General features: G+C 43.1%; 1 protein-coding gene across 3 annotated transcripts in view; it reads right to left on the bottom strand.

Annotated features, from left to right (window-relative positions):
• AFG2A (AFG2 AAA ATPase homolog A) overlaps positions 1 to 16,208 on the bottom strand; it is a 171,796-nt gene that overhangs the window by 32,733 nt on the left and 122,855 nt on the right. For all 3 annotated transcript variants that reach the window (XM_069012619.1, XM_069012618.1, XM_069012621.1), the window contains one exon: positions 8,060 to 8,224. In XM_069012619.1, coding sequence (XP_068868720.1) covers positions 8,060 to 8,224 — 165 coding nt within the window. The remainder of the gene's footprint in view (positions 1 to 8,059; positions 8,225 to 16,208) is intronic.

Raw genomic sequence — 16,208 nt, 5'->3', positions numbered from 1 at the left:
GAACAAAAGCAGACATTTCAACTATTCTATCCACAAAAAATCTCACTTAGAAAAATAAAATCACACATAATCAAAACCTCTTTGAAAGGAATATAGCAGAGTGCATTTTCAAACTCAACTTTCTGGGATGACAAGTGCATAAGCCTGTGCCTTGTACACATTTTTAAGGACAGGAAGTATCAAAGCACATCACAATTAAAATGTTAAGGAAGAAACCAAACCCCACCCCCCCACCCCACCTCCAAATATTTTATCAGTAATGATCACCCCTCACAAAATAAACTCAAAATTCACTTCACACAAGTGAAATATCATTTCTATCATGGGAGAAAGCAATGGAAGCAGAATAGTTGGTGCATGTACTACACAATGGTAGTTTTACTAGAGAGGGCATTTAAGCTTAAAATTAGGTACGTTTATTGTTCAAGAAATTCACAGTCTATTGTGAGTTGATTTTATTAGATACTATTATTCATTATTAGGTTCCAAATTTTTGCAACAGAAACAATGACTTCTTGCAGATGACTGCCAAAAGCAAACATCCTATTTTCCCTGCACACAAAGATACCAATATATGTTCAAACATTTTAATTCACCCACACCCCCAGCTCTCCAATCTTTGCAGTTCAGTGAAGTGTAAACAGTCAGTGTTGCCATTAAAATAACATGTTCTTCATTCACAACAACAATAGCCAGGTAGATTAATAGGCTTTTACACCTGGGCCCTATTATTCCTCTGCCATTCATTAACATTTCTTCTACCATGACAACAATTTAACTGGCACAGTCCCAGAAACACAAGTAGGTCAGTACAAGGTGTTCCTCTGGATGCTTTCATCTGGTATAAACATCCTGAATTAGCCTTCAGGTACTATATCTAAATATTCCTAGTGCCAATTAAGATCATAATCAGAACTATTTCAGATCTCACTGACCAAGTACAACCCGTGGTTTTGGAGGGCTGATTCTATGAAGGATGGAAGGTAATTTCACTGCAGAAGTGGGGAGCCTTCTGCAGCTCGCCTGGCCAAGCTGATGCTGGAGATTATGCTTTGGTGCTACCTCCTTGAAATCACAGAATCAAGAACAGCCTGGGTTAGAAGGGACCTTAAAATCCTCCAGTTTCAACCTCCCTGCCATGGGCAGGGACACCTTCCACTAGACCAGGTTGCTCCGAGCTCCATCCAGCCTGGCCTTGGACACTTCCAGGGATGGAGCAACCACAGCTTCCCTGGGCAAGCTGTGCCAGGGCCTCACCACCCTTACAGGGAACAATTTCTTCATAATAAGCTAATCTAAACTTATTTTCTTTCAGTTTGAAAGAAATTCCCCCTTGTCCTGTCACTACATGCCCTTGCCAATAGTCCTTCTCCATTCTTGCAGGATCCCTGCAGGGTCCCTGGAAGGCCACCATTAGGTAATCCCAAAGCCTTCTCTTCTCCAGGCAGAACAACCCTGATTCTCTCAGCTTTTCCTCATAGGAAGGGTGTTCCATCCCTCTAATCAACTTGGTGGCCCTCCTCTAACTCAGCATATCCAAGGGGAAAATGAACATACATGTAAAGAAAGATAAATTGAACACTGAGGATGGACAGTCAGACATTGTGTACTGTTAAAATTAATCATAACAGGCACATAAGCAAGTCAGACACTTGCTAATCTTAAGGGCATAAGAAATAGCAATGGGTATGTAAGAATATCTACTTCCCCCATCCACTCCCACCCTGGTTTATGAAAAATGTGGATACAAATCAGTGATTTCATGGAAAATGAAACAAAAAACTTCAGACATATCTTTTGCTAATGTACTAAGACATACTCAGTATTTACAGCAACTTGTGTATGTTGAGAGGATCTGGCCCTGAAGTTGTCATGAAAGAGTGACAGACCAGGAATCAGTTTTCTCTGAAGTGCAATAACTTTTTGGTGACTTTCTCCAATTTGTATGCCTTGTCTTATACTTTAGGACTAGACTTGAGTCAAACTCCAAGCAGCAAGTTCACTCCTAACCACATACCCCGTGACACATCATAACTTATGAGATCGAGTGCCAGCACTACAGGTTTAAATCAGAAAAACAGGTCAGTGTGAGGAAAAAAATCACTTATTATTTTTTCTTTTCCTTTTTTTTTTAACATAAAAGCCAATTCTACAACTCTGAGCCGATATAAGCATTTGTATTACGCCAATGAAAGTACTTCAAAAAGGCAGAAACAAGCCAACACTTTCAATTCCTTCCTGATCACTGCAAATGCAATTTTCACTCTGAACTTTAAATACCCCCACTTGTGATCATTGCTATACTGAGAGTGTGTGCTTTAAGACACTGAAGAATAATCCCCACTGTCTGATTAAAAAAAAAAAAATTAAATTAAAAGTTGCTAGAAATAACTCACAGGCAAAAAATAAAACTCAAAGAAAACAATAGCAGTAGCCTAAAGAGACATATTTTTTCCTTCAGGAATGAATTCCCATCTGCTTTTAAAGAGCAACATGTTTTTCCATTGCTGGGAATTACAGCCAAACCCAGGACAATAAAGCAGCAAAGCCAGAGGCAAGAGCAGAGGGCAAGTGAAGCTGGCTGACAGAGGTTCGGCCTAGGTCCCTCTTTTATAAGCCTGTGTGACAGTGGCAGTGCCCTGCTGTGCTGGCAGCACACTCTCCTCTGCCACCCTCAGCCATCAGGAGCTCCTGGTTACTCTGCCACGGGTGAGGTTGTGGGGAAACGGGAAGGAGAAGACAGGGAAGGAGGCAAACAGCAGTTGGTGCCTCAGCTGGTTTGGTGAAACTAAAGCTGGTTTGTGCAACCTCATGGGAAGGGAGCTTGCTCTGACACAGGTGATGCTTCTGCTGATGTTCTTTCTCCAAACACTGGGCACAACACAAAACAACTCTGCAAAACCACAGGGAGGACAAAAGCAAACACAAGAGTCCTCACTTACAGAACGTGGGTGGACAATATCTTTGAAGTAGTTAATGAAGAAAAACATGTTGAAATCAGCTGTAAAGTTCCTGAATCTGAACTGTTTCAGCATTTAAAGAATCAAAATATCAGCCCTTTGGGCTTTATGGGGGAAAAAAGTCAGGTTTGAGAAGCAAGTGAAATTTCATACCTCAGCACTGTTTGGTGCTCATTCAAATTCCCTCTGGCTTTTTTCCCCAAGTTCCTCTGAGGATAACTGTTCTTAGAGTTACTTAGGAAGCAGCTTCGACTGTGTCCCCCTGAGCTGTTAATGGGTCTGACCTTTTCGGAAACACTAATGTCCCTTCATCCAGATGCATTAAATCTCCCTTGCTTGATTAAACTATTAGCAAATCATTATCTCACTGAAGGAGAAAATGTTCTTTCCTAGATGAGCTTGCCATGCATAAATTTCAGTGCCAATACTCCCCTCTACACCAAACCTTATGTTTGGCATAAATGTGCTGATTGCCAGCCATACTCTATACCCCCACTAGGTCAGAGCACACAGCACTTTATCAGGCCTCAGCTGAGACACAACATGACGAAAATCCATCCACTCCGGGCAACATCTCAGAAAAATGAGCGACGGAAACCAGATCTTTCTGAAGTGACTGAAAAGAGCAGGGAGAGGCAGAGTAATGCCCCCAACTCCTGCTTTCAGCACTGCCACACCAATGCCATTCCAACATCCCCAGGTGCTCACACTGCCCTCATTCCCATTCTGCTCAAGCACATTCCGCACGTAGGAGCCTCCTGCGAGACCAGCAGCAGGCAAAATCCCATGGGAAGTCCTGTGTAGTTATTTCCTTTCCGGTGATTCATCTCTTTTATTCCAAACACTAACATTTGGAAAACATTCCCAATGCCAGGTATTTCCTCACCTTCCAGACACCTGTGCCAAACACATCTTTAGCACTGATAAATGTGTGTAGGAAGGAGGTGATCCCATGCTACCCATATTGGATGATGGCAGAGACTTTTCCTCACCCACCCACACAAAAATGTTCACTTTTCAATGAGCAATATAAATTAACAGATCCCCTGCACCGTTCCAACAGAAACATCAGAGGTTCATCTGAGGCCTTAATCTTGCTGCATTTCAGTTTGATGGCATTCCTCACCTTGAAAATCACATTTCACTCTTATACTTCAGGCTACTATATAGGATTGAATCCACTGTTCTTTAATAACGTTAAGCAGAAAGACTCTTCCTTAAGTCTGGAAGATCTCTTCCTTCATGGAAAGCTAGATGGAAAGAAGGTAACACATCCTTATCTTTTGAATGTCCTTTTTTTCTGCTATATCTAAACCCTCTCTCTCCTTTACTGTAGATATTCTTTACTAAATAGACAAATTTTTCCCAATCTCTTAAAAAAGTCTTCACCGTCCTGTGCACCTAGGATGGAACACATCCTCATTCCTTTTGTACTTAGTATCTTCCTCTATTAGAAAGAGAGGAATTTGGAAAGGGTGTGGTTTTTTGGGGTGTTTTTTTAATTAAAGTTACCAGTTTAAATATGTCAATATCTGGTAAACAAGAACACACATGTTTTGGAATACATATTTTAAGAGTCAAAGACTTGGGTTGATTTGAGCTAGTTTGCTGCTGCAAAGATCTTTTTGGCATCACATCTGCTCTTATTTGAGCCAGAGCAAACCTTCATCAGCTTGCTTTTCTTCCCTTTCATTTTCTGTGCTCCCATTGCAAGTTATTGCAAAGTGAGAAAGATATTTTTTACATTAACTGTTCCACTTCGAGTAAGAACCAGTGAAAGATTTACAGGTTCCAAGATTCCCGCTCTACTATTGTGTCCTGTAAGCATGGAAACTGATAATACTATAGAAACCATGCCAGCCTTGGCTTTCACCATGACCTGCTTTCCACCAATTTAAAAGTAGCCAGTCCCATTATCTTACTTTCATAAGCACACTTGTCTGAGGAATATTGTCATCATACCCAGATTATTTAATTTTTTATTAATTCCAACTGACTTTAAACTCAAAAGAACTCAACACTTGATTTCAGTTTCTGCCTAAAACCTCCCTCTCTGCCTTTTGAATTGCAACAAAAACATCGTCTGACTGCGGCTCAGAAAATTAAAGAACATCTCTCACTCTGCTGCGTTTCTTTTCCTTTTTATCGCCTACTTTCTGGAACAAAATATTTCTCCAGTGGGGAAACAGTTTCTTCATGCCTTGCTTGTCTAATCCCAAACTGAAAAATGGAGCACCTGAGTTCGTGGAAAGCCCATCTTTCCTAAGGCAAGCTGGCTGTGGCAGCACCATGAAAACAAGCAAATGAGACTCAAAGAACTCACACTGCTTGTACTTAAAAACATTGCTTTTAAATACTTCTGTGGTCAGATCTCTAATTATTCCTACTTCAGTGGGAAATGAAACAGATAAAACTTCTCAGCATGAAGTACAACAGTGAAAACGCTCTAGGAAGAGCTGTGATCAAACTGTGAAACAACCTCTGAGTGAAGACATTCTAATTATATAAAACCATTAAAAAATTATCAGTTTTATAAAAGTTGGACCTCCTGCAATTTTGGCCAAAATAAAATGCAGTATCCCTGAACAAGAGCCCAAGCACTACTGCAGAGCACTTCTTCAGAAAGGTCTAAAAATGAAGACTGAACTCAAACCTGAATATTTTCAGAAAGCTGAGGATTTCTTCGACCTAGAAGTTAACTGTACAGACATTGCTCATCTAATGGTTTTTTTTTTCACTTTAAACTTCACTTACACACGAGAGAAGGAAATTGTAATTCACCCTCATAAATTATCATCCACCTTCCCTCACATGAAACAGGGGGAAGTAATCACCCTATTTTCCTATCTTGATGTATCTTTAAAGGTAGTCATTAAGAGAAACGTACATCCAGCAGGTGAACAGAGATAACTGGTCATAAGTGATGACAGGCAAAAATACACAACTATCTGATCTGAAAAGGGGCCAAGTTGGAAGCCAGATGCACACTGAACTATCCACTTTCCTGGCTGTTTATTCAGCTCATGTCAGGATGATTCAACGCATCTTTACACGCAGCTCCCTATTCATACAGCATCTTCTAGTCACAAAACCAGGCATTTTCCATTTCTTTCTCTGAACAAAGGCTAGAACAGTGGAATGGGAACTTGCCATTCAGCAGCGGAAACTATTTGTAAAGCTGGGAAGCTGGAGACACTGGGAAGAAAAGGCTTTAATGAAACTGGCCACTGTGTGTGCCAACTGCCAAGACTTTATATATTCTTCCAAGGAACCCTGACTGAGGCTTTTTCTGTATTTACTCTTTACATCCCAGTTATTATAATACTTTGCATGATGCAAAAGAACAAAATTCGTGAGAAATACCATATTAGAAACAGGCAGCTTTTTTTTTTCCCCTGCAACCAGACTGTAGCTGCACTCAATGACCCATTAACTTATTTTTGGTTCTCTACAAAGCCAGCACCAAGACATTTGTGACTCATTATCAACCAGGCACTGGAATTCACCACTAGCTTTTCAGCTGATCCAGATCCAAAGGAAATCCCCATATGCTTGGAATTTCTAAAATACCAAGCACGCAGTTGTTGCCTGGTAAGGCGAGAGATGCCATATGCAACAGAGGATATGTTTATATTTATGTTTTTGGAGGCTTGTAACTCAGCCAGAGGCAGATAAATGTTCCCAAGTTGTGTCACTGTCCCCCAAATATAAACATAACACTGTTTCAGGTCACTGCTCCAAAATGTGGAAGCAGTAGAGCTGTGACAGTTTTCCAGATCAACATTTAAGCCTGAAATTCTTTTTATTGTTGCTTTTTTTTTCCACTGTGAGAGCCCACATTCTGGGCAAAAGGATGTGCTACACAAACCAGCTCTGCTCACTACATGGCTTTCATTCATTCATTCCTGGAGTGCAGTCTGCCCTGTGCTGTGGAGGAGGAAAACTCTCGTGGGTTTGGCTTTGGTGCCTGCCGTGACACAGCTTCCCAAAATGACCCCACAGCACACACAGCAGTGCCCTCATCAGCCAGGGTTTATTAGTATGCAGCACAGCATTTTACAACCTACCAGTATTTAAGTGACAGCTAAATGAGGAGAAGCCTTGCCTGGGAGCAGCATGTTCAATGACCAGTCTGTTGAGAAGGGCCTTCAGCACTACAGCAATCACACAGATCCTCCACAATCACCCAAGACAAAAGTTTAGCTTATTTCCCTGCCCTTGTAAACAGCACACAGAGATGGGGAGCCAAGGCAAGCACATGACATTTTCCATTCTGCTATGGAAAAAGCAGAAGGTGGCTATGTAATGAGATGGTGTGATAATGCAGACACTAGGGCTGCCTACAGCAAGGTGGAAATTCTGGTATTTCACACCTTTCAGGAGCTTGATTTGGCAACCTTATTAACATTCTTTGAATTTTTGAATTAATATAATTACTCTCAATTAATTAAAATGAGGAAATATCCTTTCACGAGACACTGACATGAATAATATTCAGGGAGCAGAATGGTGACCACTAACATACTGATACTTATTATAACTTCCAGGCAGCAGCATCTGAGAAAGTTTCTCCTTCTACCTAGGACAGGAAATAATTGTCTGACATCCACTGTCAGAAGCTAACTAATAGCAACAAGTTATAACAGTAAGTGCTGCTGTGAGGTCTTGATTATATGGAATAGGAAAATATAAGCTTTAAAGTGATTCCTTTGCAACCCCCCTATACTGTTCCCTAACTCCCTCTCTCCTCTCTCCACCTGAGGCTCTCAGTCACAACCCTACATTCAGAAGATTCCCGGAGATGTGGAGGAATTGTTTGGGAAGTCTGGGAGAACTTGCCTCCACCTCTCTCCACTCCTGGCAGCACATCCTTAATGAGGCCATCTGCAATTGTACAAAGGCTCACCCCTGAAAGAGACCCTTCCCCCGGCAACCCTCCTCTGATGCTTTTTTGAAAGTTAAAAAGCCCCAGCCTGCAAAAGCACAGGAATATCTGAAATATTCCCTTTCCTAATTCTGACCACCACTCTGAGAAAGCTCAAGAGATATCTGGATGATATTTGAGCTCAACTTTAAACACCAGCTCCAGGAAGTTTTACCTCTGCTCCCGAGTACTTCTGTGTGTGTTCCACAAGCTCAGCCAAGCAAACATCATCACTGACTGGCATGGACTGGAAATGAAGCTTGAAGATTTCCTGGCGAGTGGCTGCATCTGGCAGTGGCACGTAGATAATTCTGTCTATTCGCCCCGGCCTCAGCAAGGCCTGCAACAAAAGCATCACAGTAAAAGTTACAGCACATCAAGGAAGTAAAAAAAAACCACAACTCAAAAACACCACCACCAAATAACCAATAATTTCAGCAAAAGCAAGAACCTGCACAAGAAAAGACAGTAAGCTACTTAGCTTGTGAAATACCAGTTTATGGAAAAAAGGAATCATAAAGAAACCATACTCATTTTCCTAAAATAATACTTCTAGACTTGTTGCAAGGTGTGCTGGAATGTTAGGACTTGGCAGAAAGACAGGTGGCAATGGACACATCCCAAGCTCAGATCTTCCACCAAGACAAGTGGTGAAAAGAAGGGTTTTGTTGGAGTGAATCTTACATTCTGCATCCATGTTGCTTTAGTAGAGCTGCACATGCTTACAGAAGAGCAGACTACTCTGACAGGTTTTTTTATGCAAAATAAAGTAACAACAGAGAGAGGCCAGTGATGCTCAGCTTCATACACGTGTTTGGCCTTGCACTTTGGGTGTTCAGGGTTACTCAGATTATATTGGAGGTGGAAGGGTGACAGAGCAAACAGTGACAGACAACGTAAGAGGGGACAGTGGCCACGAAGGGCAGAGTGGAGGGTTCAGACTGGATGGGAGGAAAAAACGTCTAGAAGAGAAGCACAGCCTCAGGGCAGGTCATCAGGAAGGCTGTGGAAACTCTGCTCTCAAGGGTTTTATGGCTCAGCAGAAGAAGACAAGCTCTCCCCAATCTGGTCTGGTGAAAGCCCTGCGTGCGCAGGAGAGGGATCACTGGACCTCTGGAAGCTCCCTTCAGCTTTCTAGACACGGTCAAAAAGTAAACTTTATCTATATATAAAACAATTATATCCGATAGAGAGGAGAAACCAAGCTCTTAAATTTATGAGAAGGGAGGAAGCTCATTTCCCTATGTTTACAAAAAATCTCCAAGATTTTTGAAAGCCATCTACAGTAAAAAAAGTAAAAACCCTCCCAGCCTTTCTTACTTGACATTTGGAAAAAAGAAAAGCGAAATACAATAATCCCATGCACAGCGAATGCACATAAATAGTATTTAAACTATTTTATAAAAACTGAACAATGTTTATAAGATTCAGCATGTAACCTAAATTGTTTTTATGTTATGGTTCTCCCTTGGGTAGACTAGTTTGAGCTCCAGATGACTAGAGATATTGCATGGCTGTCCTGGGCTGTCAGCCAATAAGTCTTTTCCCAGCCTGATCATGTCAGTGAAAGTCATGCTGAAAAAATAGTAGGAAAGAGCTTTCCTTCCTGCACAGCATTGATCAAGTTAACACCCTTCCTAGAGTTTCTTTAAAAAGACTGTTGTGGTGCTTCAGAGTGGAAAAATGTATCCTGAATGTTAAGAGATGTCTTGTTATTTTTAAAACAGAACATGAAAATGCTCAGCAGAAAGCGCTGTGCTGTGGTACTGCAGGGAGCTGTGCAAGGACAGAGCAAGGCTGGGAAGACCACAGATCCACATCCAGCCCAGTACCCTGTCCCTGCAGTGGCCAGTGCTGGATCCCTACAAGAGTACAAGAAACAAGCTGTCCACTGATATTTGCTCAGCAGACTGTGCTGTTTTCCACAACTGATATCTCGACCAGTGTGTAATCCAGTGTCTAAATCATGCGTGTGTGTCAGGATGTTGCCATTTTTTGCCAACAACTTGAAAGAGAAATTTGCATGTTTCAAGACTAGGCTTGGAAGGTGAGGAATTAGACTGCAATTGTGTTCTGCGTGCTCTTAAGGAAATGCCCATAGCTAATTCTATTATTTAGAAGAAAAAAGAAACGTTCACGTGAGCACAGTGGTGTGCCTCTTTCAAACCAAGGCAGGTTTCATCAGGACACCCAGGTAATTAGAATGTTTTCTACAGCCAGCTTAGCTTCCCACTGATGAATGACCAGGGCTGTGGTGCAGGTGGGACAGGGAAAATGCTCACTGCCAATCAGCTGGGAGCAAGCGCCCCATTGCCTGGCTCTCAGTTCCAAGACACAAAAAGCACAACTGCAGATATAACACAGTGAACATACTTTTTTTTGATCAGTGACTAAAATCTGTGTTTCTTCCAGTTTGTCCCCAATGCTTTGTGTTTTACATATGGTGGTAGTTGGAGGCCCAAGTTTTAAGCACGCTATCATTACTTTTTTGCTACAATCAGGCCCAGGGACCTTATCCAAGGCGACCAGATGTGTTGGGAACTGTACAAAAAAAGCACAAGTCAGTCGCAGCAGCACTCGCTCATTACATCAACACAGACAAAAAGGAGAGAAAATATTCTGTAACCTCAACTTGAGACAAGAGTCAGACTCCCTCCAGCCCCTGGAGACAAAAGCAGATTGAACTGAGAGCTGGTCTGTGAGAGCTCTCCTAACATGGTGACCCTGGGAAACCCTGGGCACAGCCTGACTGCTCCTCGCTCTGCTGTCATCACCTTGGCCCTTTGGCAAGCCACCAGTCTCCCCCTCTCCATACTCCTGAGGAGCTAAAATCAGCAGGCGAGGTGAGGCCTTGACCCATCCTGTGTTACTGGAGGACAAAGGCCTGGTGAGGGGCCGCGGGTGGGCTGCAGAGCTGCTCTGCTGCCAGCTGCTCGGAACGCAACTGGAAAGCAACAGCAAGTTCAGGCCTCTCTCGTTTGCAGGACATCACACTGCCCTCTCAGCTGTTTGGTCTCTGCACACTTCTCACGGAGATGCTTTTCCTTTCTGGCCAAAATAATTCAGAATTCAGAACTGAGCTGCACGCAGAGGTCAGCAGTAAGGGAACAAGACATCCCTCATGATGTTTTTGCTCACTGGAAGGAAGTGAGCTCTTCTGGGTTGCTTAAGGAAGCCTGCTGAGGCACAGGATGTGGATACCTGCAGCAGTGGCGTCACTTCAACCCCGAGGCCCAGGTCATGCTTACCAGCATGCTGGCAGCAGTGCTGAGTTGGATGGGTACTTTCTCCTCAACACCACTTTTTGTACAGACCTAGAAGCTACTGCTTTTCCCAGTGGGATGCTGCATGATCCAGGCTTCACTACGGGTAGGGCTTTGGAGGTGGCTGCTCCAAGCACGCCATGACTTTCACAGGCTATTCCAGAAGATGAAGCTTCAATCTTGCAACGTGCACTTTGAAAATGGAGAGGAGGGCAATAAGGACAACAAGGTCACCTCTGGGCCAGCCTCACTGCCCTGGGCTGGGCGCACTGAGATTAGGTGGTGACCCACTGGCAAGGCACAAGGATGGATCCACACTGTGGAGCGGGAGGAGGAGGGATTCAGCAGGAGCAGGCGGTGGCTTGGCTGAGCAGGAGCAGAGGCAGGAGGGGGAGGGTGAAGAGTTGAAGCGGGGCTGCAGGCCCAGGCAGATGCGGCTGCCGGGAGCGCGAGATGAACCGCTCGCGGCTGGGAGATGCAAACCCGATTTGGGGCGAGGAGCACACAGAAGGTGGGAAGTTGATGGGGCCAAAATTAATTGATGTGTGCACAGAGCTACATAACTCACTGATGTCAAGATGCGAGGGTTGCATAATTTATGTCGGCCAGGAAGGGCACAAAATTAAGTAATTGGGGTTTTGGTAGAAACCAGAATACTTTCAAACCAGAATACTTCATACCACTGAGCAATTCTTCTGCAGGTTTATGTGATTTTTTTTGTTGTTGTTGTTACCACAACAATTTTGAAAGGGGTCTAAGTGCTCATGCATTGAAAGGTTATGAGTGGTACACAGATACAGTGCTCCTCTGGGGAATACTAGGAAAGTGGGATAATTGTCACGTAATACAGAGTATCATCAACAGCAAAACCACAGTTTTTTAAGGAGAAACTGCTCCCCTCTCAAAAAGAAACATTTCATTTTTCTTATAATTAAAATGGAGTATTTCCTCAAAACATATAATTGGAAAAGACAGCTACTTCATACATCCTCTACTTCATAAAATGTGTATTTTGTGCACAGTTATGAAGATAATTATTTCAGGAAAGAAAACTTAAACAGGTAAAGCTTGAAAACTATTTGTGGTTCCTATTAATGGAACAGATTTAACCTTAGGGCTTTGCTAATTTCCCTCCTCCTCTTTCCCCTTTTGTTTTTTTTTAAGCATCTACCTTCAGTTAGCTTTCTCAAAGGATACTTGGCAATTTCAAAAATCACATTGTCAAAGAATGCAGAACTACAATACTGGCAGAAGCATAACCAGCTGATGAGCTTTCAGTGGGACAAGAAAAAAGAATAGTTTTTCTACTGATATATCTCCGCAGCCATGCTTAATTCATCAAAAGCATTCTTAATCAGATCTTATAACAAAAAGTCACACATGAACTGTGCAAGAGGGTAACCTAACACTAGAAAAAATAAATACAACTTAAAAACTCCCAAGCAATAAGTGGCATATTGAGGTGAGTAAGAGACAGCAAGTCACTTCAGCAGGTAGAGAAGCTCCTCTGGAGAATCAAAGTTATTGTGTGTTCTCTGCTGCAATCAATCTCCACAAGTAGGAACAGATTTTTATACTAAATTTGTTTTCTTTCAAACAAATACATTGCTTTTAATGCAAAACATAAAAAATGCAACTAAAAGTTTAATTTTGCCTTTGGAGTCTGTTGGGATTAGACCACTGATGAAAATGAGAGGACTGGGAATAGCTCCTTTGTAACTAAATCCTTCCAATTTAAATTAACAATTGCTATTTATGAACCCTGGTCATGGCTCCTACTTACACGGACTCCTCAATACAAGAGATGCTCCATATCTTGTAACTTCGCAGGGTAATGCAATTTTTTTTTTACTTTCACCATTACAGTATTTGAACGCTTCTAAATAATTTTAAAGAAATAGAACCATAGAATCAGAGAATGGCCTGGGTTGGAAAGGACCTTAAAAATTATCCCATTCTAACCCCGCTGCCATGGGTAGGGACACTTTCCACTGGACCAGGTTGCTCCAAGCCCCATCCAGCCTGGCTTGGAACATTTCCAGGGATGGGGAATCCACAGCTCCCCTGGGCAGCCTGTGCCAGTGCCTCACCACCCCATCCCAGCCTTCCTGTAGTCTGCGCAAGCAGTAGCTGTTTGTGAGATGCTTTCCATGGTTTTGCCCACATGTCAGGACAGATGCATTGCAAGTGTGGGAAATGTTAAGGCCTTCTTGTGCCATCATTTATCTCTGGCAGGAGTGAAGGCAGCTTCCATAAAGGTGCTTTCTCCTACGCTTTTGAGGCTCAGCTCAGTGCCTGATGTTTTTGTTCTCCGTCTGTGCCAGAGCAGGTCATGCTCCCAGCCCAAGAGATCAGGAAGCGCCTGGCATTTTAGGATCTTTGAAAGTTTCAAGTACTGGAATCCATCCTGTTTGCTAGAGAGATTGGTGGAGGCTTTTTTACAACCACAGGCTAATTACAGAAATCAGAAGGTGCTGAGAGGAAAAGACACATTGGAGTGTCACTATTAAGGACTTAAAAACCGCAGTCCAGTGGAGAGCTAAATTTTATTCTTCCACAAGGTTTTTATTCCCGCTCCGTCTGGCATGAGCTGCTTCGGGAGGCAACCCCAAATTCCTCTGTTCCAGGTGACACACTTATTCACTGTGTCACAAGGCTGGAGTCTTGTAATTACAGGCTCCCGAGTCAAGCGATACTGCTTTGTTCCTGCCAAGAGCCCCTTTGCTCACACTCTTCCACCTCCCCACCTTCTTCCTTCTGTGCCAATGTCTGTCACCACCGTCAGCACATGCCAAGACCTCTAACAAGCTCCCCTCTTTGATGACTTTTTTTGCTGGTCACCACCCTTGTACATCTCCCAGGATCTGTGCAGATTACTCTCTGCTGTCATTACACAACATCTACGACTCCTCTCAGGGTGGAGCACTTTGTTTCCGTAACCTACGGTACATCCACTACTTCATAAAATGCATTTGCTAACAGAGTTTTATCAAATATTATTAGAAACCAGCTCCTAGAAAATGCTGCAGTCCCCTATGCAAAGGCTTCACTTTCTACGGAGATTTACAAAAGCCGGGCTGCAAAACCCTTCCGTGGTGTCAGTCTTGCTCAAGACCCAGAGCGTTGTGCAAGTTGACAAGAAGGGACATGATAGTTTGACAGCAGGTGTTCAGCAGGAACGCGCTACCGAGCGGCAGCAGCGCAGCAGGAACCCTCTGCTCAGGCATTCACCAGGAGCACAAATTAAAGACAGGGAGCAAACATGTGGTTTGATACAAACAGCAAACCAGCTCCAACTGGGAGACAGCTGATATGATCCCAGTCCAAAGCAAGATGAAGCAATATGCAGAGTGAACCATCTGCAAAACAAGAACATTATCTGTTCCTCAGATGCCCCTGGCCTGTGTGACAGCTACTCCCTTTGTTTATCCTCCAGGTATACACCTTTAGTTCATCTTTTCCCTTCAACCACTAAGTCATACCTGTTTCCAGTTTGTCACATCAACAGTGGGAAACTTCTCCATGTAATTCAATGCATCTTCTGGAACTGCTCTCTTTCCTGGCTACCCACAGAAACGAACACCTTCAGCCAGCACTACAGACCAGTCTCTTAGCTATTACAGCAGAACAGTTTATCCTACAGTGTGCCAGTGGGCAGGAAAATAGCAAATTCATCTTTCCTTTCAAAATGAAACCTGGGCAAAGAACTGCCTTGAATCAATAGAAACCACTGTCATCTCCTGCTGGAACGACATTCCCTGCTTCTGCATGTTTCACAGCAAACCAGTCATTTCCACTAAGGGTGGTGATTCAAAACAGATACGAGTATAACTTCAGTAACTACAAACAGGCAGTGCTTGAAGTGCTTCAAGAGAGCAAAAATGTCCAGAGTTGATGCGAAAGCATACCGAGCCTCAAAAACCTCTAAGGAAGACCAGGCTTGGCTTTCCAAACCTGCACAAAGCTGGATGCCACAAAATATTCTCTCATCTTTTTAATCAGACTAACAGCAGTGCTCTGACCACTGCACATCACCATCCTGCCACTGGCAGAGTTTGATGTTTGATTAATACAGCCAATTCACAGGGAATCACGGAGAAAGAAGACTTGAGGAGACTTGTTCCGTTGCAACGAGACCGTGCAAACACAACTGTGAGGAACAGTGTGCTCCTTGGCCCATGCAGACAATACCAGGGCACGTTTCTATGTAGTTTTCTTCAGATAGGATTAAAATATCTCAAGAAACAGAGTTTCAACCACTTCTCTTGGCGGAAACATCTGCAGGCAGGTACTCTGCTGCTGCAGAACCAGTATCTCTGTGCTTTTTTTTTCCCACCTGATATTTCAAACAGTTAAATTGATCAGTTGGCACAAATCACTGCAGTGCCCATTGGGAGCCAAGCTTCGCCCAGGCCTCCATCTATGAAAGTCTAAACCTGTCAGAAACACAGCTCGTTTTCAATGCAGTAAAAGCAGTGCAAACCCAAGCAACCATACTGATACAATTCCAGGTTTTGGCACCACAGAAATTCAGCTCCAAATTACGTGTGTTTAAACCCACCGAGGCACCAAGAGGGAATCAGGCTCTCAATCCCCCCTGCTTTGTCGATATGGCCTCAGAAAAGCAATTTATTCTTCACAATCTGCCCCTACCTTCAGGACACTCAACCACACATTTTAAAGCCACAAACTTCCTTTGCAAAGGGGGTGTCAGACTCAAGGTCTTGTCCTCTCCTCATGTCCAGTCTGAGCAGTCTTACCACAATGGCACAGAGGATGTCCCAGTTTTTTGGTGGTTTTCCTGCAATTTTAGCAAGGAGCAGGGGTGATCTAGTCCTTTGCTATTTGCTGGGTCTCACAGTGAGGTTTTAATGCAGAGAAGACACTGGATGTTGCCCACTCCATGAAGCTTTTTCTCCCCCATTTCTAATAAAATGATTTTTAGTAAAGCTAAAATTAAGTGAAGGGGGGAAAAAAAAATCTATCATCAGCTAATAAACAACATAACACACCCTCTTCAGTGTATGTTTACATAAGAGAGTCCTCCATGCTCCTGTCTAA

This window comes from Aphelocoma coerulescens, chromosome 4 (genome assembly GCF_041296385.1).
Source record: "Aphelocoma coerulescens isolate FSJ_1873_10779 chromosome 4, UR_Acoe_1.0, whole genome shotgun sequence".
NCBI classification, from domain to species: Eukaryota; Metazoa; Chordata; class Aves; order Passeriformes; family Corvidae; genus Aphelocoma; species Aphelocoma coerulescens.
Note: the sequence above shows the minus strand (reverse complement) of the source record. Positions and strands in the feature narration are given on the sequence as shown.